Source organism: Artemia sp. Qi Xiang Cuo, chromosome 16, assembly GCF_049724085.1.
Source record: "Artemia sp. Qi Xiang Cuo chromosome 16, ASM4972408v1, whole genome shotgun sequence".
NCBI lineage: Eukaryota > Metazoa > Arthropoda > Branchiopoda > Anostraca > Artemiidae > Artemia > Artemia sp. Qi Xiang Cuo.
Window position 1 is genome coordinate 5,471,878 of NC_142809.1, and position 24,653 is coordinate 5,496,530.

At 36.3% G+C, this 24,653-nt stretch overlaps 1 protein-coding gene across 6 annotated transcripts in view; it reads left to right on the forward strand.

Annotated features, from left to right (window-relative positions):
- LOC148942498 (long-chain-fatty-acid--CoA ligase ACSBG2-like) overlaps positions 1–24,653 on the forward strand; it is a 265,986-nt gene that overhangs the window by 124,724 nt on the left and 116,609 nt on the right. For all 6 annotated transcript variants that reach the window (XM_089101963.1, XM_089101964.1, XM_089101966.1 and 3 more), the window contains one exon: positions 10,583–10,749. In XM_089101963.1, coding sequence (XP_088958089.1) covers positions 10,583–10,749 — 167 coding nt within the window. The remainder of the gene's footprint in view (positions 1–10,582; positions 10,750–24,653) is intronic.

The following is a 24,653-nucleotide window of genomic DNA, read 5'->3' on the forward strand; positions in this document are numbered from 1 at the left end:
TTATTTCTAAAGTAAAGAAGAAACTAACAGAAAAAACAGTATGTTCTCGAATTTTACACAGCGTAAACTTGACTGAGTGGTCCATAATGCACAAGTACCAAAACTCCTTCCCCCTACGGAAATAAAAAAAAAAACTCAAATAAAATTCTCAAATATAGAAAGCGTTATTTTCCACGGGGGTATTTTCCGCGGGGGGTGTTTTCCTGGGGGTAATCGCCGGGGGGGGGGGGGTAAACGCCTAAAACCCAAATAATCAAACGAGACAGCAATGCGAAAGGAAAGAGTTTGTTTGGGAGAGGGAATAAATGAAGAAGAAATGAGATAAAAAAATTAAATAAATTAAAAAGAGAGAATAGATAAATTAGCTTAGCTGCGCTAGTTCCTTATTCCGAAATCAAAATTAATTTAAACCGAAAAATAAATTTTGTAACGTTTAAAACAATTTGGAAATCTTGACTAAATATGCTTCTCACACTTGGTTTTAGTTCATTTAGTAAATCCAGTCATATTTGCTCGTCCACATTAAATCAATAAGTAATAATAAAACAAGCTTGTAGTAAACTTCCTTCTCCTTTTAGTGTAAAAGTGGAATAATAATTTTTATATTACCCTGTTGAAAAGTCTAATACCAGCTCTGGTTACTTTCAATGATGTATAAGAACACGAACATAAAAGATCAAATCAAATCAAACATTTTTATAGCAAAATTACCACCCTGGCTAAGGGAAAGCAGAGCTTGTTGTGGCATCTTAAATATTTAGAAAGCAATCCCAAGTAGCACAAATATTTCCAAACACACGAATGGTTAAACGAGAAAGCAAAATAAAAAGAAGGAGGAAACATCAAAAGAGGCGACACCAGCGCAATTAATTATCATTCGATTATTTAGTTTTGTTTGTTTAATTTTTGATTTTTATGTACGTGATTATTTGGTTATTTTTCAAGTTTGTAATTCCTAAATCCCTATGTATTATGTAGTGTTGACTAACTGGGCGTTTTCTTATACTCTGCCAATGGTTTAGACTAAATAAAAAATTGACGGCGAAAATTTAAACTAATTTGTCTCATATTAATTAAATGATTTTAATTATTATTAATGATCTATTAATTAATGATCTATTAGATAGTACTATCATAAAATAAAATACATGGTGAATGAATCTGCGCACCTGGGATGGTCTTCACACCGATTTGGCTTGAAGGAACTGCTCTGACGTGCTTAGGAAACCAATAGCCTAAAATGTGTTTATCACGTTTTAACTGTTCCTTTTTCTTAGGGAGTCTTTTATTACCCCTACAAAGGCACGTATCTCAATATTACATGCGCTCCAAATGAGTATTTAACCTGCTGTATGAATTCAAGTAAAGTTGAATTGTACAGCTCAAAACATATTCATGAGAAAGGTCAAGGATACCAGACCCGCACAAAGGTATAGGCTCCTGAAAACTCGTAATTTGAGACAATCTTTTCCATATAATTAATTTAAAAAAAAATTCCACAAAATAAGTTTTTCAAAGAAAAGTAAATAACTCCATTAAACAAAAAATGAGCAAAAATAAAATCAAATAATCTACCAAACGTGAAACTACCACAAATCAGCATCGATAAATAAATGAAACCCAAAACGAATAGAAATTACAATAAATAACCGAGTAAAACTCAAAACGAGCAGAAATCAACATAAGTTGGGCTCAAAACCCTAGCCTTCCCAAGGCCAGAATATAATTTGCACTTTACTGAAAAAATATTTTTTTTTACTTTTATAACTTAAATATTTCAAATAATATTAACATTTTGATTACTAAATATCAGTATATGTATATTAAACTGACAATGCACATTCATTTGTCTTTTTTTTGTTTTTTTTGAATTTTCAATCGAATGAGCCCTTTTTCAAGTTTCTACGACAAAGATTTCAATAAAAACTAATATGCCCCCAAGGCATAACTTATAACCCCTGCCCTGAAGACTGTGGTGGGAGTGTCCTAATCAGAGGTATAATTCCTAAAATTTAAACTGCGTGGAACAAAATGGCTGTCTCAAAATTTTGATTCGATGCGTTTGGGGAAATGGTGGGTGTAAAAGGGGTGTTAGTTGCCTTCCAATCACTTTTCACTGTTAAAAAGGGCACTAGCCATTTCAGTTTCCAATCGAATCAGCCCTTTTTGAAGTTTCTACGACAACGTGTTCTGTTAACACTTTATTTGTCCCAAGGGCATAACTTACAACCCTTGCCCTGAGGGCTGTGAGGGGATTGTCATCCTCAAAGACTTAATTTCCAGAACTTTCAATTACGTTGAACAAAATGGCTATCTCAAAATTTTGAATGGATGTGTTTGGGGAAATGGTGGGCATGAGAGGGGTGTTAGTTGCCCTCCATTCACTTTCGACTATTAAAAAGAGTACTAGCCCTTTCAATATCCAATCGGATGAGCCTTTTTTGAAGTTTCTACAACAACGCTTTCTATAAAAACCTTGTATGCCCCCAGGGCATAACTTACTACCCTTGCCTTGAGGGATATGGGGGAGTGTACTCCTCAAAATTACAGAAATTACAATAAACAACCGAGTAAAACTCAAAACAAACAGAAATTAACATAAGTTGGGCTCAAGAACCCTATGCCTTCCCAAGGCCAGAACATAATTTGCACTTTACTGAATAAATATATATTTTTCTACTTTTATAAATTTAATATTTCAAATAATGTTAACATTTTGATTACTAAATATCAGTATATGTATATTAAACTGACAATGCACATTCATTTGTATTTTTGTTTTTGAATTTCCAATCGAATGAGCCCTTTTTCAAGTTTCTACGACAAAGATTTCGATAGAAACCTATATTCCCCCAGGGCATAACTTATAACCCTTGCCCTGAAAACTGTGGGGGGAATGTCCAGCTCAAAGGTGTAATTTCCTGAACTTTAAACTGCGTGTAACAAAATTGCTATCTCGAAATTTTGATTGGATGTGTTTGGGGAAATGTTGGGCGTGGAAGTGGTGTTAGTTGCCTTCCAATCACTTTCGACTATTAAAAAGGGCACTAGCCATTTAAATTTCCAATCGAATGAGCCCTTTTTGAAGTTTCTACGACAACGCAAAACCTTTCATGCCCCCAGGGCATAACTTACTACCCTTGTCCTAAGGGCTGCGGGGGAGTGTCGTCCTCAAAACATGTTTTCTATCTGGAAATCAGCTACGCTGAACAATATGGCTATCTAGAAATTTTGATTGGGTGTGTTTGGGGAAAAGGTTGTGGTGAGAGGGGGGTTAATTGCCCTCAAATCACTTTCGACTATTAAAAAGGGCACTAGACCTTTGAATTTCCAATCAAATGAGCCTTTTTTCAAGTTTTTACGATAAAGATTTCGATAAAAAGTATATGCCCCCAGGGCATAACTTATAACCCTTGCCCTGAAGACTGTGGGGGGGGGGGGGTTTGCTTCTCAAAGGTAGAGTTTCCTGAACTTTAAACTGCGTGGAACGAAATTGCTATCTCAAAATTTTGATTGGATGTGTTTGGGGAAATGGTGGGCGTGGAAGGGGTGTTGGTTGCCTTCCAATCACTTTAGACTATTAAAAAGGGCCCTAGCCATTTCAATTTCCAATCGAATGATCCCTTTTTGAAGTTTTTACGACGACGCTTTATATAAAAACCTTACATGCCCCCAGGGCATAACTTACAACCCTTGCCCTGAGGGCTATGGGGGAGTGTCCTCCTCAAAAACATAATTTCTATCTGGAAATCAACTACGCTGAACAAACTGGCTATCTCAAAATTTTGATTGGATGTGTTTCGGAAAAAGGTGGGCGCGGATGGGTTGTTAGTTGCCTTTCAATCTGTTCCGACTATTAAAAAAGGGCAAAAGCCACTCCAATTTCTAATTAAATGAGCCCTTTTCGAAGTTTCTACGACAACTTCTTCGATACGAAATACCCTGGTCTAAAGGGAAAAAATAATAAATAATACACTGTGCCAACATCGTTCTTATATGCCCCCAGGGCATAACTTAAAACCCTTGCCCTGAGGGCTTTTGGGGAGTGTCCTCCTCAAAAACATAATTTCTATCTGGAAATCAACTACGCTGAAAAAAATTGCTATCTCAAAATTTTGATTGGATGTGTTTCGGAAAAAGGTGGGCGCGGATGGGTTGTTAGTTGCCTTTCAATCACTTCCGACTATTAAAAAAGGGCAAAAGCCACTCCAATTTCTAATTAAATGAGCCCTTTTCGAAGTTTCTGCGACAACTTCTTCGATACGAAGTACCCTGGTCTAAAGGAAAAAATAATAAATAATACATTGTGCCAACATCGTTCTTATATGCCCCTAGGGCATAACTTAAAACCCTTGCCCTGAGGGCTGTGGGGAGTGACCTCCTCAAAAACATAATTTCTATCTGGAAATCAACTCCGCTGGACAAAATGGATATCTCAAAATTTTGATTGGATGTGTTTGGGAAAATGGTGGGCATGGAAGGGGTGTTAGCTGCCTTCCAATCACTTTTGACTATTAAAAAGGGCACTAGCCATTCCAATTTCCAATCGGATGAGGCCTTTTCCAAGTTTCTATGACAACTCTTTCGATACGGAGTATCCTGGTCTAAAGAAAGAAAAAAAAATAATGCATTGTGCCAACATCGTTCTTTGCTTAGGCAGCGCGATTGCGTTGCCTATGATTGCCAAGTTTTCAGCTATTCGTTGTTGTTGGTTTTGCCGCTATGCTAATATAGGTAGATTTACTATAACCCAAACAAGGCCATACAGCACATTATTTGATAATTCAGATCACAGTATAATAACGTAAATCTACCCCCCTCCCCCCTCCGACAAAAGCAATAACAACAACAAAAAACACAAACTTAAATTAATCTCCTTTCCTTTTCATATTAACAACATTCACACAATTTCACATTTTTAAGCTTTTTTTTCTTTTCTTCTTCTCGTTATTAACCTAACAAGACCATACACAGAGTGCTCTATAATACACATCACAAATAACACAAATTGACAATATACCTACAATATTGACAGCACTATGTTAGATTGACATATATGACAAGAATATCTTTCCAGGAGTTTTTCATTTACGCATATTTTGCAACCGTTACGTCAGTCCAATGTCTGACTAATTTGGGGTAACTGCTAATTTTGAAATTTTATAGCTGTTCCTTGGCCTTAACGGATTCTTTGCAGTACAAAACACGTTCATCCGTAGTGAGCTGTCTCAAGGAATCCTGTGTTGCTAATTAAGCAGAGTTGCCACCAAAGTTAGTTTCTAGAGTGCAGAAGTTGCCCAAATTTGCATGCTAAACAGCGATTTTCGGTGCGACAGTAAAAAAAAACACGCATATGGTTCGTTTAAGCGTACTTAGATTGGTTTTTATGTTACATTTTAAATCTTTTATTGCAGAGGAATAAAAGTTTATCCATACAAAATGTAGCTAATTGGGAAAGTGTCCGCACACACGCATATCCCTTATTTAAATGTGAAAATAGAACATATTCATAAATGGGTAAACATGGAACACATATTTTCGATGAATATTAGAACGCTTAACTACAAAAAAAAACTATAAAAAAAACACATGAAAAATTCGTTTAAATTTATTTTTTGTTAAGTTTTTACGAACCGGACAAACATTGTCAACAAATATTCTGACATATATTTTGATGTGAGACACGTCATTTAATTAAATTTTATGCAATATATTTTCCATTTGGTAATATAAGACAAAAAGTGCTACATTCAATGCTGCACGTGCTACCGTAGCTACACATGATTAAATAGTTCTAAAATAACACTTTAGTGCTACAGGTGGCAACGCTGATAATAAGTGAAATGTTCTTAAGGTCCTGTTGTGTTGCTATTTGTTTACAGGGAAACTCCTAATTTCAAATTTTGATTTCTGCTTCTGGATCCCTGATCCAATTTTTTGTGCATGGGAGACATGCACGTTAACATCAATTGTCTTTTCGGTTCCCGGTACCAGAACCATATACTTGTTGACTGACCAACAGAATGTTGGATAAAACTTGCTGGAGAAATCAAAGGAATGGTCTGATTTTCCAACAAGTTTAAGGTTCTGGCACCGAGAATCGAACTTGAGGCTGCTGGGTGAAGTGATTCAGGTACCCTTTCCACTCCGGGGTATAATTTGGAAAAAAATCCCTGAAATTAAGCGCTTATTGTGTGAATAGTATAAGAAGGTAGGCTCTAGGAAAAGTCAAGAAATTTGGGGAGGGGGCAGTATGGTATGGAATATTTCTGCTTTGTCTCTCTGCCCATCTTTCAAGGAACCCGGCCCCCAAATTTTTCTGGTGCCCTCATTCCTTATTTTTTTCTGTTTTTCAATTTTTTTAAATAAATTTGTCAATTTGGTCAATTATTGGCGCCCTTGTCGCATTGCCCTCCCCCCAAGATTTTGCTCTAGGTCTACCCCTCTGTTCAAGGATAGGTTATATGTAGGAGGGTCTAAAAAGGGTAAACTATTAGATCAGTTCGATGAAAATTATAAGAACTGTAGGGTAATCAATACAATCAAGATTATGAGGGGGTACTAGCCCAAATCCCCCCACCCATCCCTACATGTGTATCAGCATTCACAAGAGCTAAAACTTGTTTGTTATAACACCCGGGGTTTCACTTTCCTTTTAATTACTCTTTTAATCTGTTCTGATGCAAGCATTTTCCATAGTTGGCACGTTTGCCTATTTATAATGCGTATCATACGTCCTTGACAATCAATACCCTGCCATGGTTTTCAGCACCCCTGGGGGAATACCCAAAAGCTAAGGCATAGTATTTAGAACATCGTTCGACATTAATGAATCCTTATAACGTAGATTACAAAAAATTAATCAAGAAAAAATGGGTTTTAATTTTAATAAAAAAGTGAAACAATAAACAAAAACAATAAAAAAAGTTCAAATAGGGATAAAATCTTTTTAATAGACCTTGATGATGATAACAGTGATAGAAATTCACAAAAATCCTAGATATGTCGGTCACATATGCAGTGACCGTCATCAGTAGTAAAATTAAACTAAAACAGTGTACTGATCAGTAGTAAATTAAACAAAATAGTTTTACTACTGATGACGGTCGCTACATATGTGACCGAAATATCTGGTATTTTTGTGAATTTCTATCACTGTTATCATCATCACTGTCTATTAAAAGGATTTTATCCCTATCTGAACTTTTATTTATCGTCATGGAAAGGTAGTGTGGTCTCTAAAATTATGTAAAAAACAAATTAACACTTTAATTAAAAAATATTCTGCATATTTTGGCCCTACGTCCGGGAGCCTTTCTCAACGGAGAAAAAACAACGAAAAAACGAAATGACCCGTTTTTTCTTGCTTAATTTTTGTAGAATTATTCGGAATATTTTTTAATTAAAGTATTTACTTGTTTTTATTTATTGTTTCACTGCTTTATTAAAATTAAAGCCCGTTTTTCTTGCTTAAATTTTCGTAAATGGAAAAGCAGTGTGGTCTAAGAAATTTTTTACATAACGTAGATTATACTTGGATAAGATTCTGTTAAACATTAGATGAAAATAAATCAGCAGTTGCCCCCTTGGAACAAATATTCTTTTTGTATGTAAATTTAATTTTTTTAAAGCCCCCCCCCCCCCTAGATTCTGAAAAAATACCTTTTCTATGTATCTGCATTAAAAAGTAGTTCTTACCCCCCTAATATTTTCATGAATTAATGCCGCTGACCCTAAAATGCCCACTGGTAGGGAGATGAAGGTTATAGCCTCTAAACTAGAGGATCAAAAATATACAAGAAAAATTTAACGTTTGGAAACAATATAGTACTTATTTGGCTTAAATACATTTTTCAAACCTCCACCCCCCTCTATAAAAATTATTCAGGTACTCCCCCTGAATGGAATATTTGGTGCGGTCACCCCCTACATTTTCATGAATTGGTGCCATTTGTCGTGGGATTCCTACTGGATAGAGGCGATGAGGGCTGTAATGTTCTCTCGTTGAGGATCAAACATGCATAAAAAAATAATAAAAAATAAGGTTTGAAATAATATGATACTTTCCTCACTAAAATACACCTTTCAAACATCTACCCTCCCTCCCCTTTTAGAAGCAAAATTATGCAGACCAACCCCAGAACGAAATGGTTTGTGCTTGTACCTTTGTGAGGTTATTGGTTTTGAAGATGAAAAATTGGAACAGACTGGATCCAAAAGTAGCTTCAATTACTTATATTAAAATGAGTGCAACCATGTTCATCTCGCACTTCGACTTGCACCATATTTCTTATGAGGGGGGGGGGTCGTAAAAAAGACAAAAAAAGCAAGGAAATGTATCAAAATTTCATGAAAATATTTGGAAATGCTATCTTCAAACGTGTAACAGACATGCAAAAACTCGAATGTACCCTATATCAAAGGCCCACGTGTGAGACGGAGAAAGGGACTGTTGGTGTTCCTTTCAAAATATCATAATTGTTACAAATCTCTTTTTTTATTTTATATATTTTTGTTAAATTTTGTATTTCCCGAATTTGAATTGTTCCCTCAAACAGACTTGGCATACGTGTCTGCTCTGTTCTTATATACATAAAGTAAGGTCAGTTTTCTCATCTTTCCTCGTAAAAAGCTGCATAAATAAGCATCAATCCGGACAAGTTTCGAACCCCAAGACAAGAGATAACATATAACTAAATCGTGACTTTGTAGATGGCATTGCTGATAATCCCTTCAGATTTGAGTTGCAGCCGCTAGTCTAAATTATTTCCTTTAGTATTGAATACAAAAGTGCGCCTCACGAAGGGGAAATGAGGCAGTTGCCCGTGTCTGGGAAGACAAAGCTGCGTACAAATGCCAAAGTTGGTGGGGCTTAAAACAAATATGATGTGTCCTGGCAAAAATTTATGGCACCTCATCCCTCAAAAAAATTCTGGAGGCCCTCGTATCTGTCTTTGGCCAGCAAATCTGCACATTATTTTCTTCAGGGCTTCACTATCCCCTTCTAAGAGCAAAGAACTTGTTCCCTTTTAGTTAACCCTGACTTTCTTTAACTCTTTAATGCCAAAAGGATCCAGTAACAGTGGCGGATCCAGGGGAGGGGCGATGGGGCGTGCGCCCCCTAACATAGTCTAAAGTAGTGTAATTTACTTAATTAATGCAAGTTTTCTTTAATTAAACTTGCTCCTAACGCCCGTTTATCGGATCAACCTATTTTGGCGCCCCCCCCCCCCTAAAAAATCCTGGATCCGCTACTGTCCAGTAAATTCAAATTCTTAAATAAAATTTAGGTTTAAGGATTAAAGTTTAATTTAGAAAATTAGATGACTTATTTTTATGACTTAAATTTTAATCCGGACGATCGTTACCCCGATGGTGGGTTATTTCACATTTGATGGAAATTTTCTTGCCATTTTATTGCCAATTGCCCTTTGTTGCCATGCCATTTGAGTAAATCCGCAAATCCGCTGTGTAGCTAGTTAAATTTTTGGATTGTGTGTCTCTCTCTGAAGAAAGGGAGGAGTGAGTCTCATTCTGATTAACTTTCTTTTTATGATTTTTTTTTTCTTTTTTTTCCAACATATTTATTGGTTGCTTTGGCTGCTTCCTATCAATCCGACAGGTTTAAATTTTTGGGTTTTTTGTCTCTTTCTGAAGAAAGGGATGAGTGATGAGGGATGAGTTCATTCTGATGAGCTGATGTTAAATGCTGGGTCCCAAAAACAGAAAGCGCATTTAACTGCTTTCAGTAAACAAGGACCTTGACACAAATTTGAAAGATTGCGTTCGATTGGAAAATAAAAGCGTTTGAGAAGGTTTACATTCTTTAAAAAGAGAATATACTTAGCAACTGGTTTTCATCCTTTTCGTTTATTTTTACAACCTAATTTCTGTTTCACACTGACTAAGCAGGCCTATCATGCCTATTTGCGTAAGGTCCATAAGAATGTAAACTAGATTCTGATTGGTTGATTATCTTTAGGTGACCCATCATAATTTTAATGCCCAGCGGTTTTGCTTTCGTTGTTTCCTGATTTTTGACGTTCACAATCTAATGTCTATTTTACTTTGGCTAAGTAGGCCTATCACGCCAATTTGCGTAAGATTTGTAAGAATGTAAACTTAGTTCTGATTGGTGGATTATTTTTACGTAACCTATTATAATTTTCATGCCCAGCGGTTTTCATTGTTTCCTGAGTTTTTTTATTTTCATAATCTAATGTGATTTTCACATTGGTTAAGTAGGTCTATCACGCCAATTTGCGTAACGTCCATAAGAATGTAAACTTGATTCTGATTCGTGGATTATCTTTTGATGACCGATCATAAACTCACGCCGAGCAACCGGATTTTCATGCTCACAATCTGATGCCAATTTCACATTGGCTAAGTAGGTCTATCGCGCTAGTTCCATAATAATTTGAGCTTAATTCTGATTGACGAAATATTTTTAGCTGACCATTTATTGACCATTTTACATATTTTAATTCAAATTCAAAATAAATTTGTTGTTTCACAACGCACAATTTAATTTTAAAATTAGGTTACTCTCTCCTCCTAACCAACCTTTTTTGTTTTATAGAGAGAAGGCAAGTGGCAAGAATATACATATAGAGCTTATTTGCAAAACGTAAGAACAGTAGCAAAAGCTTTCATTCGCCTGGGACTGGAGCCTTTTCACGGAGTCTGTATTTTAGGATTCAATTCTCCAGAATGGTTTTTCGCCAATCTGGCTGCTATTCACGCTGGGTAAGTGAACTTTTTTACCTACTATTGTGAAATTATGAAATAAAAACCTGAATTGGTGGAATTCCACCCCATGGTCTCTAAACAGGGAGTTTCCTGCGGGAGGGGGGGGGGACTTCGATAAAAGAAAGAAGTGAATTATACGGACCAAAATTAAATAAGAAATTTTTTCTGGGGGGGGGAGGGGTATTGGCCCATGGGGACAATTAACGCCTCCGAAGGGCTCATTAATGTCTATCAAACGAAGATTTACGCGGCTAGTTTTTATTGCTGATATTAAAGAAATTGAGATTGGAAGGGCTAATGTGAAGATAATATAATTGCTGTCACGACTAAAAGACGTATCTGACATTTTTATACTTCTGATATAAATTCCAAAAGTAAAAAAAAAAATAATCTTTTAAACTAAAAAAGGTGAACAGTAATGAGTTCCCAGGCCATACAAATTTGTATGGTCTGTAGGCCGTTTTTACAAATTTGTAGGCCGTTTTTACAAATTTGGTGACCATTTCTCAAGCATAAGTTAGAAGATCAGAAAGTCTGGAACAGACAAATTAAGCTAGATCAAGCTGGGTTACAAGAAGTATCTTTTTTTTTGCCTTGCTTCTTTTGTTTCACTTACTTTTTAAAATTAGCAGCGAAGCATACTGGGGAACAGACATAAAACACAGAGAAAAGCCATAGTGTATACTCTTGTATGAGGATTGAAAATAATCCCCCCCCCCGAACACGAAATTAGAAGACGCCCTGTTGTATCATTTCAGCTGGCCGGGCTTGTTAGTTTTTTTTGTTTTTTTTTTACCGTTGATGAATTGACGTGGACCATTAAAATTACATGGTTTTAAGCTTAATTTAATCTAATTATTTTACTCTTAATTATTTCACTAATTAATTAATTCCATATTAGAGCTACTTCTGAATGAATTATTATCAACAATACCATATATTCAGTATCATGATTAGCAATACAAAGATAAGGCTTAGCCACAAAAAATACACCAACCATAAAAGTTTCCAAACGCACTAAAAATAAATATAGCAATTAATCACAGTCCCCGATTCTAATTTATTATTATTGTCGGGAAATTTATAAGTTCGTTTACACTTATTGTATTTTGCTCCTTCACTTAAATATTTACAATGCGTACAATTTGAATCTTATCTTTAACGGGAAAATTCAACCTTTAGATAATCCTTTTTTAAGTTCATAGATTAGGTAGAATATGGGACTTATTAAATTGTTGATACACAAACAAATTAGATTATAGAATTTGGCAATCTTACTACGGAGAAAGATTATCAACTTGTATGGAAAAGGCAATGTTTGAAAAGATAGCATCGGTGGGAGCTAAACCTGCAGACTCTGGTAAATTGGACGAAGGTCATACGTGTAGACCAAAGAGTATGGGTAACTTATCAGAGTGGGAAGTGGCGCTAGTGTTGATAAAAAAAAGCTATGAACGCCATCTAGTTTTTGGCGACACTTGGTATTTTTTCGAGCTTTGTAATCGTTTTTCTGCCAGGAACTTAGATCAGACAATTCTTACTACCCTAATTTTACCAGCTACGTTAATTAAGTGGTTATTCTTATTATTACACTGAGAAAATGCCAAGTGTCACTAAAATCTTGATGGCGTTGAAAGTCTTTCTGTCAACACTAGATACAGTTCCCGCTCTTATAAGTTACCTATGCTCTTTGCGCGTAGACTGGAACCGAAGTATAAACACATACTGAGCAAGTACTGACAAAACTCTCCAAAAGTGACCCCGCGTACCTCAGCGCCTCTAGAGGAAAAATGCTGTACTACTCAATTGCTCCGGGCCAATAAATTAAATTTAATACAGCTTTTACGGAACAAGTATAATCATCAACTGAACTTGTGATGTAGTCGCCAGGTTCGCATAGGTATGGAATCGTCTCCGGAGATGCAGACAAAAGGTCATTTTTTTGTGTGGAGAGGATAGGTTTTGTCAGTACTTGTTGTATGTGTTTATACTTTGACTGGAACAGAGCTCAGTAGCCCATTTTCACGAGGATGAGACATGAGCCTTTTTTTCAGCCCACCCACATCCAACATGGAGTTTGACAAGAGTTGTGCAGATTATTGTTTTGAGTGCCGTGTTCAACACGGGTGAATGTCTTCTCAGAACCCGTGTTCAACAATGCTATTCTAGTAAGTTACAATATTGAGGAGCCCGTGTCGAAAACGCTTTAAAGTTTTGCTGGGTTGAACACGGAGAGCCTGAAAACGATATTTGTCAAACCCGCTGAAAACATGCTTCAAAACCCCGTACCGGAAAACACAACTCTGGATAAAAACCCTATATCCTCATAAACCTGTGTTTTATCGCGAATGTTTTTGCTGCCACCTGAGGGGTGACCACTTTCAGAAGTCACGTACACCAAGGGATAGGGCGCGCCCTCGTTTCCATTATCCTCTCATACATCCCTTGTTGAAATTGAAGAAGAGCTCTACTTATGAAACTCAGAGAGGAGATAAACTAACAAAATGAAAAATAAAATCAAAAAGGGTGAAAAAACGAGGATTGTTTCAGCCAGTGGCAAACGATGAACATGACAAAATATAAGAAAATATTTTGACAAGGACCTCTACCAAGTTGTACTCATTGCTAAACAAAAAGAAGACAAATAGAAAAAACACGAAAATCTCACCTTTCGAAGTTTACTTTACAAAGACAGAACAGACACTGGATAAAAACCAGGCAGGAATCAAGGAAAATGAATTTACCAAGATGATTGGGCAAGGATCTTTTGCCTTGCAATAGTTTTAGCTGGTCTACAATTTCGGTTTTCATTAGATAAGCCAATAAGTTCTTTTAATTTATACCGGGTGATAACATTGATTGAGTCCTTCAAAATTAAACTATCGTAAATTGGGCCTAATGAAATATATCCAGTATCTCTATTTATTGCTAAATTTTGGTTCATATATTTTTTTATCTCAATTACCTCTTTAAAAGTTTGTGGTACGCCATTTACAGTTGATTAAATAAAAAAAACAAGTTTTTTAAACTGAAAGTAAGGAGCGACATTAAAACTTAAAACAAACAGACATTATTCCGTATATGAAAGGGACTGTCCCCTCCTCAACGCCTCGCTCTTTATGCTAAAGTTTTTTATTGTTTTAAAAAATAAAGTTGTGAGACAGAGTCAAACGTTAGCGTAAAGAGCGAGGCGTTGAGGCGGGGACCGCCCCTTTCATATACGGAAAAATTTCTGTTCGTTTTAAGTTTTAATGTCGCTCCTTACTGTCAGTTTAAAAAACTTGTTTTTTTTATTTAATTTTTGAACGCTTTTGAATAAATGCAGGTTTTGATCTTGGCTCACCGTATATGAATAATTAAAACAAAATTTTCATATTAATTTACTTTTATTTAGTTAAATGGCTTTCTCGAAACTTTTTTAATTTTATTTACGAACGTTTTTATTAGTAATAAATATACGTAACTTACGAATTAACTTACGTAATGAACTTCTATATTCATATATTTTTAATTTGTTCATTAGGGGGTTCACCCCCTAGTCAATACCTTGCTCTTTAAGCGAAAGTTTGAATTTTGTTCCAATTCTTTAAAAATGACCGCTTAATCACAAAGGCCATTAATTAGAATAAATAGCTCTTATGAAAGTACTAAAAAATCTTTGGCTTAAAGAGCGAGGTATTGACTACGGGGTGAACCCAATCATATATATAATATTTTCTGTTCGTTTGAAGTTTCGATGTTGCTGCTATTGCAGTTGAAATACTTGTTTTTTATATTCAATTTCTGATCTTTTTTTTAAATAATGCTGGGAAATCCGGCGTCCCCTTCATAGCAATTTCCCTTCTCCCATGAAAACTTCTTCCATGGAAGGGTCCTCCCAAATACCCCACGACCCATCCTCCCCCCACTACCAGAAAAAATCTTCCATGAAAACGTCTGTATACTTCCAAAAAACCAATATTATATGTTAACATTGGGTAAAGTTCATAACTTTCAGCCCTCCCCCCAAGAATTTTGGGGGATTAAGTCATCCTAAAAGACATACTTATTATTTTTTCGATTATTCTGAACAAAATGGCTATCTCAAAATTTTGATCAGGTGACTTTGGGGAAAAAATGAGCGTGGGAGGGGGCCTAGTTGCCCTCCATTTTTTTTGGTCACTTAAAAAAGGCACTAGAACTTTTAATTTCCATTTCAATGAGCCCTCCCATGATGTTCTAGGACCACTGGGTCGATACGATCACCCCTGGGAAAAAAACAAAAAAAAAACAAATAAACACGCACCCGTGATCTTTCTTCTGGCAAAAAATGCAAAATTCCACATTTTTGTAGATAGGATCTTCAAACCTCTACAGTATGGTTCTCTGATACGCTGAATACGATGGTGTGATTTTCATTAAGGTTCTACAACTTTCAGGGGGTCTTTCCTCCTTTTTTCGAAAATCAGCCAAATTTTCTCAGGTGCCTAACTTTTGATGGGTGGAATTAAACTTGATGAAACTTACATATTTGAAATCAGCATTAAAATTTGATTCTTTTGATGTATCTATTTGTATCAAAATACCGTTTTCTAGAGTTTCGGTTACCATTGAGCCGGGTAGCTCCTTACTTACAGTTCGTTACCACGAACTGTTTGATATTAAGGTTGCCTCGTCAAACAGAACTAGATGGGTCGGATTTATGAAAATATGCGAAGCCAATGCCGAATCAAAGTTGTCATTGTTATTTTTTAATCTCAGGGACTTATCTATTGAAATTTTGTGCTCATGCAAACGTTCACCTAGTTGTTGATGGGTCCTACCAATGTAAAATTTTCCACAAGAACACGGGATTCTGTAGACACCACTACCCACTGGCTGAAAAAATCCTCGTTTTTTCACCCTTTTTGATTTTATTTTTCATTTTGTTAGTTTCTCTCCTCTCTGAGTTTCATTTGTCATGTATAGCCATTGTGGTCTAAGAATGTATTTGCGTCAAGCTCTACTTCAACTCTGAATGGAGAGTTCTGCCTTTTTGTTGAACAAATGGTTGTTCTCACGAGGACGGGAGGTGAGCGTGAGTTCAACTCCCATGGTCGTGAAAATGGGCCCAAGGAAACTTTTATAGCGTTTCATTTTTCATTTTCGTTTCGTTCTATTTTGTTTTGTTTTATTTTGCATTTATTTGTTTTAAAAGGTTACATTTTTGGGAAAACAAATTATCCGTAAAATAATTTGTAAATTTTATGATAAAATCGGTTTTAGTTATCAGACTTGTGACGTGTAGAAACAGTCCTTTCGTTAGTGGTTGGCGTGTAATTATTAACAATCCTGTATTGACAACCAAAACTATTGACATCGATTTTCATTGACAACCCTGGAATCAAACTGTAATATTCACTTCGACATATCCATGGTAACACAAAAGATAATGTTTATATTTTAAAAAACTGATACTTATTCCCTAATAGTCCAAACAATGTATGCTGTGTCGGTACTTTCCTTTTTCGAATAAATTTTCTCGTCCCCAGGATGCTTGGAGGTTTTAGATTTCCCAAGATGGGTTTTGTGTCCTTTAAGGACCGTTCAGGCTTACGTATAAAAATTAATATATATGAACTGTACGTGTATAGTCCTTATTCTACGCGCCTGTTCATAGTGGGAAAAATTTGTACACCAAATGTTTTCAACTATCACAGGAAGTTTACACAGAGGATCCAAATATAGAAAATGTGTGACTGTGATAAGCTTAAAGTGGTTGGGCTTGCACAGCTGCCATTTTGTTACATGAACAGAGTTGGTACTCTCTCTTTCTTACAATGTCAATAAAAAAACTCCCAAAATTCTGTTGATTTTCCATTCCATTAGCTCATTTTTGGCAAAGTAAAATATTGGACTTCTTTTTGTTCTTAAATACACACGTGATGTGAAAGTGGGCAGCCCATTGGCCCCGAATAGCCCGCGTACAATTTTTAGGGCAGAAAATAGGACACGTTTCTATTAATTTTTTACACACAGCGAGGAGCGTGTACAAACTTTATCACAGATTTTTGTGTACGTCATACTGTGAATATCAGAAATCTGGCGAATGTCGAAATTCACCGGTGAATGTCCGAAATTCCTTTTTCTCTGCTTGGAGTCAATTAGCTTTGCGAATCAGTTTTTCAGTCTTATGCAAGCCTTGATGGTAAAAGTTAAAGTTAGGTTAGGTTAAATTAGGTTATAAATCTCAGAAACGGGTTAAAAACCTAACATAACCTTTCACCTTCAAACTTGCATAAAACTGAAAAAGTTGTCTGGCAATGCTGACTAAATCCAAGGAGGAGAAAGGTATTTCGGACATTTACGGTAAAATACGCATAATTTCATGAATTATACGCCTTATTCACTAGCGTGAACGGTCCTTTATGTACTTGCAGATTTTGTCGAAAACTGCAGGTATGTATATCAGAATCGTATGTTGAATATCTTAAAATATACTTTTTCACAAATTATTTATCCCTACAGTACCAAGGACATCAATATAAAAACATTTTCGCTCCTGGGGCCATCTTAGGTGTGTTCACACCTGAAAACCGAGATTTTCTAAGATGGCTCTATCAGTTTTATATAGTTTTAGGTATCACATTTTTTCAGTGTTGCAACATTGATGCGCGAAAATAAATAAGCGAAACTGATTTTTTAAATTTGACAACGCTTTTCGTTCTCGAAAATTCAAACGTAAACAGTCTGTTGATTTTCAAAGACTACTACACCTTCAAACGAAAGCAACACCTGCTTAAGCTGTTTGATGCCATATCTATGCTTTTGCCTCATTTGTTGCTGTTTTTTCACCCACGTTCCTTTTTTTAAATGAAAAAACTACTACGTTGTTGTATCGTAGTATCGGGTTCCCGATACTGCCATATATATATATATATATATATATATATATATATATATATATATATATATATATATATATATATATATATATATATATATATATATATATATATATATATATATATATATATATATATATATATATATATATATAAATATATAAATATAATATATATATATATATATATATATATATATATATATATATATATATATATGGTAGTGTAAGTTTCTACTTAACCAATTCAAGGAATCAGATTCAATTTTGACTGTCCTTGGTACTTGAATAACAATATTAAAAAAAATTAAAGTTCATATCACGCAAATTAACTTGACTTACTTTTGACTTAGCGCTCTTGCTCAGCAGGGTCGCCAGCGTAGAGGGAACTAGTTGACAGCGCTGTCATTCCTCTCCAAGCGATGGGGCATCCAAGGCTGTATATCCAGTTCCTTTCGTAGCAAGTAATTTCAGGAGGAGGGTTGCTAGCCCAACCGTCCCTAGGTGGATTTTGTTCTCCGGTGGCTAGCCGGATATCCAGAGGCACGTGAAATCAGCTCTGCTTGCGCCATGAACGCATGGGAGCAGACTTCGGACGAGCACCAAATTTCCACAGAAGAACAAAAGTAGAATGGCCCCTATTGATACAGAACGAACCACGTGGTTTATGGTCCTAATATGGGCATAGAGTCCCTAAGGGAGATGGATTTCTGAGAAATTGATTGCGTAATCAAAGTGTGTCAATGACCTAAATTTCCAAAACAACAACAACAACATCGACCTTGACATTCACTGAGAGCGTGCCAAAAACAACAACAACAACATCGACCTTGACGTTCGCTGAGAGCGTGCACTTACAACAACAACAGCATCGACCTTGGAACACATGCGATGTCGATCTCAATTAACCTATCGTGAATCAATAATTCCCCTTAGAAACAACAAATTAATTCCCCTTTCTTGACAGATCAATCAACCAATGACATCATCTGTCAGACTTTAAAAATTTTCGCATAGAAACGATTCTCCAGGAATAGATCCAAGTCATTCATGTCATTGCCTCGGAAACAACTCTTTTGGTCGAACTCCAAAGGATATTAATAACCAAAGGCCATGGAAACAATTCTCCAAGAAACATCTTAGCGATGAATTATTTTAGCGCGGGAATCAGGTTTCTTACTAATTTGAAATGCATTAGCGCAGAGATGCCAAAAACAAAAGGAACACGCTGAAATTACGTTTAGGGATTATTTGGGCGAAACCGTTTTAGACAGGCTATGGAACTATTTCGGCGAAACAGTTAGAGACATTTTGAAAGAAGATTTTAGGAAAGGTTTTAGAAGAGAATTTGAGGGTGAAACTCTGTGGTCGTTATAATACACAAGTTTCATTTGAACAGTGTTGTGAGGTCCTCTACCCCAACCCCAAAGGGTTCCGAGCCCCCACCACAACCCCGAAGGAAGCCCCCGGTACTCAAAGGTCTCCCCGGGCTCCCAAAGAGCCCCAGCCCCCCAAACGCCCTCCTCAGACCCTCAAAGGCCCCCCAAGCTCCCTAAGGACCTCCGGCGCCCCCAAAGGCCCACCCAGACCCCCAAAGGCCATCCCCGGGTCCCCCAAAGGCCCATCGAGCTCCCAAGGGACCAACGGGGTCACAAAGGCCCTCCACCGGTCCCCAAATGTCCCCCAGGCCCCCAACTGTCCCCCGGACCCCCAAAGGCCCTCCCTGTGCCCCAAAGGCCCTCCCTGTGCCCCCACAGGCCCTCCCCGGGCCCCCAAAGGTCCTCCCCCGGTCCCCAAAGGTCCACTGGGCTCCCAAAGGCACTCCCCCGGTTCCCCAAAGGTCCCCGGACCCCCAAACGCCCCCCCTGGGCCCCAAAGGCCGTCCCCCGGTCCCCATACATGCACACAAAAACTTACACACACACAAAAACTTACACACACACAAAAAAACTTACACACACACAATAAAACTTACACACACACGAAAAAATAAACACACACGCACAAAAACTAAAAAAAACACACACACACACAAACTTACACACACACACACACACACAAAAAAACATACACAAGCACACGAAAAATAACAATCAGGCAAAAATTAACATGCACACAGAAACTGACACAAACACACACAAAAATTACACACACACACACACACCCACGAACAAACAAACAAACACGCAAAAAAACACACACACACAAAAAAATACACACACACAAAAACTTACACACACTCACAAAAACTAACACACACACACGAAAACTTACACACACACACACACACTAAAACTTACACACACACGCAAAAACTTACACACACACACACAAAAACTTACACACACACACACAAACACACAAAAACAAACACATGCACACGAAAACTAGCATGCACACAAAAACTTACACACACACACACACACACAAAAACTTACACACACAAAAACTTACACACACACACACACACACACACAAAAAAAAACTTACATCCACATACAAAAGCTTAGACACAAAAAAACTAACACACACACACAAAAAAACTTAGACCCACACGCAAAAACTTACATGCACACAAAAACTTACACACACACACACACGAAAACTTACACACACACGCCAAAACTTACACACACACACACAAAAACTAACACACACACACACACACAAAAACTTACACATTCACACGAAAACTTACATGCACACACAAACTTATACACACACACACACACACACACACACAAACTTACACACACACACAAAAAACTAAAATAAAAAAAAAAAAGCAGAGACACAAAAACAATAAAACACATACAAAAAAAAACTTAGACACATAAGAAAAAACTTACATGCACACAAAAACTCACACTCGCAAAAAAACTTACACACACAAAAAAAGTTACACACATGCACAAAAACTAACACATACACGCAAAAAATTACACACACACACACAAGAAAACTTACACACACACGTAAAAACTTACACACACACACTCCAAAACTTACACACACACACACAAAAACTTACACACACACACACACACAAAAACTTACACATTCACACGAAAACTTACATGCACACAAAAACTTACATGCACACAAAAACTTACACACACACACACACACACACAAAACTTACACACACACACACACAAAAACTTACACACCCACGCCACAACTTACACACACAAACAAAATAACACACACACAAACACACACACACACACACAAAAAATTAAACATCAACACAAAAAAAACTCACACACACACGCACAAAAACTTGCACACACACACACACACACACAAAACTGACAAACACACACACGAAAACTCACACACACACGCAAAAACAAACAAACACACAAAAAAAAACACAAACACACACACACACAAACACAAACTTAAACAAGAAAACAAAAAAAAACTCACACACACACGCACAAAAACTTAAAGACACACACACACACAAAACTAACACACACACACACGAAAACTAACACACACACGCCAAAAATAACACACACAAAAACTTACACAGACACACACACACACAAAAACTTACACATGCACACGAAAACTTACATGCACACAAAAACTTACATGCATACAAAAACTTACACACACACACAAAACTTACACACAAACACACGAAAACTCACACACACACGCCTTTATTACCTCTGCAGTACGTCGATAAATGAAGATTTGATACATTTTTTCAACTAGCTAAAGGGTAAATGTTTTAAATATGAGCCATTCTATTGCGTAAACACACAAAAGTTAGAAAAAATGCAAAATGTTACTTTATTACCTCTGCAATACGGCTAAAAATGAAGAATTCATACACATTTTCAACTAGCTGAGGGTAAATGTTTTAAATATGAGCCATTCTGTTGCGAAAACACACAAAAGTTAGAAAAAATACAAAATATTCCTTTATTACCTCTGCAAATTGACTAAAAATGAAGAATTCATACAAATTTTAAACTTTTTTATGTTTAATGTTTTTATATTTAGCAATTATATTTCGAATACTGACAAAATTTTGAAAAAATGCAAAATGTTCCTTTATTACCTCTGCATAACGGGTAAAAATGAAGAATTCATACACATTTTCAACTAGCTAAGGGTAAGTGTTTTAAATACGAGCCATTCTGTTGCGAAAACACACAAAAGTTAGAAAAAATACAAAATATTCCTTTATTACCTCTGCAAAACGGCTAAAAATGAAGAATTAATACACATTTTCAACTAGCTCAGGGTAAGTGTTTTAAATATGAGCCAGTCTGTTGCTAAAACACACAAAACTTACACAAAATACAAAATCTTACTTTATGAACTCTGAAAAAGGGCTAAAAATGAAGAATTCATACACATTTTCAACTAGCTAAGGGTAAGTGTTTTAAATATGAGCCATTCTGTTGCGAAAACACACAAAAGTTAGAAAAAATACAAAATATTCCTTTATTACCTCTGCAAAACGGCTAAAAATGAAGAATTCATACACATTTTCAACTAGCTAAGGGTAAGTGTTTTAAATATGAGCCATTCTGTTGCGAAAACACACAAAAGTTAGAAAAATACAAAATGTTCCTTTATTACCTCTGCAAAACGGCTAAATATGAAGAATTCATTCACATTTTCAACTAGCTAAGGGTAAGTGTTTTAAATATGAGCCATTCTGTTGCGAAAACACACAAAAGTTGGAAAAAATACAAAATAATCCTTTATTACCTCTGCAAAACGGCTAAAAATGATGAATTCATACACATTTTCGACTAGCTATGGGTGAGTGTTTTAAATATGAGCCCTTGTGTTGCAAAAACACACAAAAGTTAGAGAAAATACAAAATATTCTTTTATTAACTCTTCAATAGTGCTAAAAATTAAGTATTAATAAACAATATAATCTAGATAAGTGTTTGTGTTTTATATTTGATACATTCTATTGCGAAAACACACAAAAGTTATAAAAAATACAAAATATTCCTTTATTACCTCTGCAAAATGGCTAAATATGAAGAATTCATACACATTTTCAACTAGCTAAGGGTAAGTGTTTTAAATATGAGCCATTCTGTTGCGAAAACACACAAAAGTTAGAAAAAATACAAAATATTCCTTTATTACCTCTGCAAAACGGCTAAAAATGAAGAATTCATACACATTTTCAACTAGCTAAGGGTAAGTGTTTTAAATATGAGCCATTCTATTGCGAAAACACACAAAAGTTAGAAAAAATGCAAAATGTTCCTTTATTACCTCTGCAAAACGGCTAAAAATGGAGAAGTCATACACATTTTCAACTAGCTAAGGGTATATGTTTTAAATATGAGCCATTCTATTGCGGAAACACACAAAAGTTAGAAAGAATGCAAAATGTTCCTTTATTACCTCTGCAATACGGCTAAAAATGAAGAATTCATACACATTTTCAACTAGCTAAGGGTAAGTGTTTTAAATATGAGCCATTCTGTTGCGAAAACACACAAAAGTTAGAAAAAATACAAAATATTCCTTTATTACCTCTGCAAAACGGCTAAAAATGAAGAATTCATACACATTTTCAACTAGCTAAGGGTAAATGTTTTAAATATGAGCCATTCTATTGCGAAAACACACAAAAGTTAGAAAAAATACAAAATGTTCCTTCATTACCTCTATAATATGGCTAAAAATTAAGAATTAATACACATCGTCAACGAGCTCAGGGTGATTGTTTTAAAGCTGCGACCTTCTGTTGCGAAAACACACACCACTTAGAACATATGCAAAATAGTCCTTTATTAACTCTGCAATATGTCTAAAAATGAAAAATTCAGACAAATTTTCAACTAACTAAAGGGTAAATGTTTTAAATATGAGCCATTCTATTGCAAAAACACACAAAAGATTGAAAAAATGCAAAAAGTTACTTTATTACCACTGCAATACGGCTAAAAATGAAGAATTCATAAACATTATAAACTAGCTAAGGGTAACTGTTTTAAATATGAGCCATTCTGTTGCGAAAACACACAAAAGTTAGAAAAAATACAAAATATTCCATTATTACCTCTGCAAAACGGCTAAAAATGAAGAATTCTGGGAATTAAAGTGACTAGCACTCAATTCACAGGAGGGGGGCGTGAAAATTTCTAGGAACGTATTTTCAACATATTTAAATATTTACCCTCGTACGCATCACTTAGGTTAGATTAGATTAGGTTAGAGACAGACAAAAAATTAGGTGTGTGGTTAGGCTAGGTTAGATTATGTTAGGTTAGGTTAATTTAGGGTAGACTAGCTTAACCTACGTACGAGAAAGAAAAGTTCTTAGGTGTGGAGCTCCCCCACCGCCTCAACCATCGCTCTTGAAATCCCTTGAATTAGGTTAGAGACAGACAAAAAGTTAGGTGTATGGTTAGGTTAGGTTAGGTTAGATTATGTTAGGTTTATTTAGATGAGAATAGCTTAGCCTACGTAGCCCCCCCTCCCCCACCGCCGCAACCATCGCGCTTGAAATCCCTTGAATTAGGTTGGAGACAGACAAAAAGTTAGGTGTATGGTTAGGTTAGGTTAGATTATGTTAGGTTAGGTTAATTAACGGCAGCCTCCTTTGTTATGTTTTTTTATTTTGGTGGGGGGCTCCCGCCCCCCTCAAAAATCTTTTATGGGTAAGTGGCATCTCATTGATTGGCTGTTAGGTTAGGTGCATTTAGGGGCGACTTTCGGATCATCCGTCCGGCCCACCCCCACACCCGGGGGGCCCGGAGCATGAAACCCGAACCCCGTGTGGACCCTCCTTCCCAAGGGTAGTGTAGCGAACCTTGCAAGGTGACCCCCCCCACAACCCCGGGGCCCCGGGACCGAAAGCCGGACACGGGTAGGACCCTCACCACCAAGGTCAGGTTAGGTTAGATTAGGTTAAGTTACCTAACATTTCTAGGTTAACTTACACCAGGTTAAGTGGCGCGCCACTTACCCTTAGCTAGTTGAAAATGTGTATGAATTCTTCATTTTTAGCCGTTTTTCAGAGGTAATAAAGGAATATTTT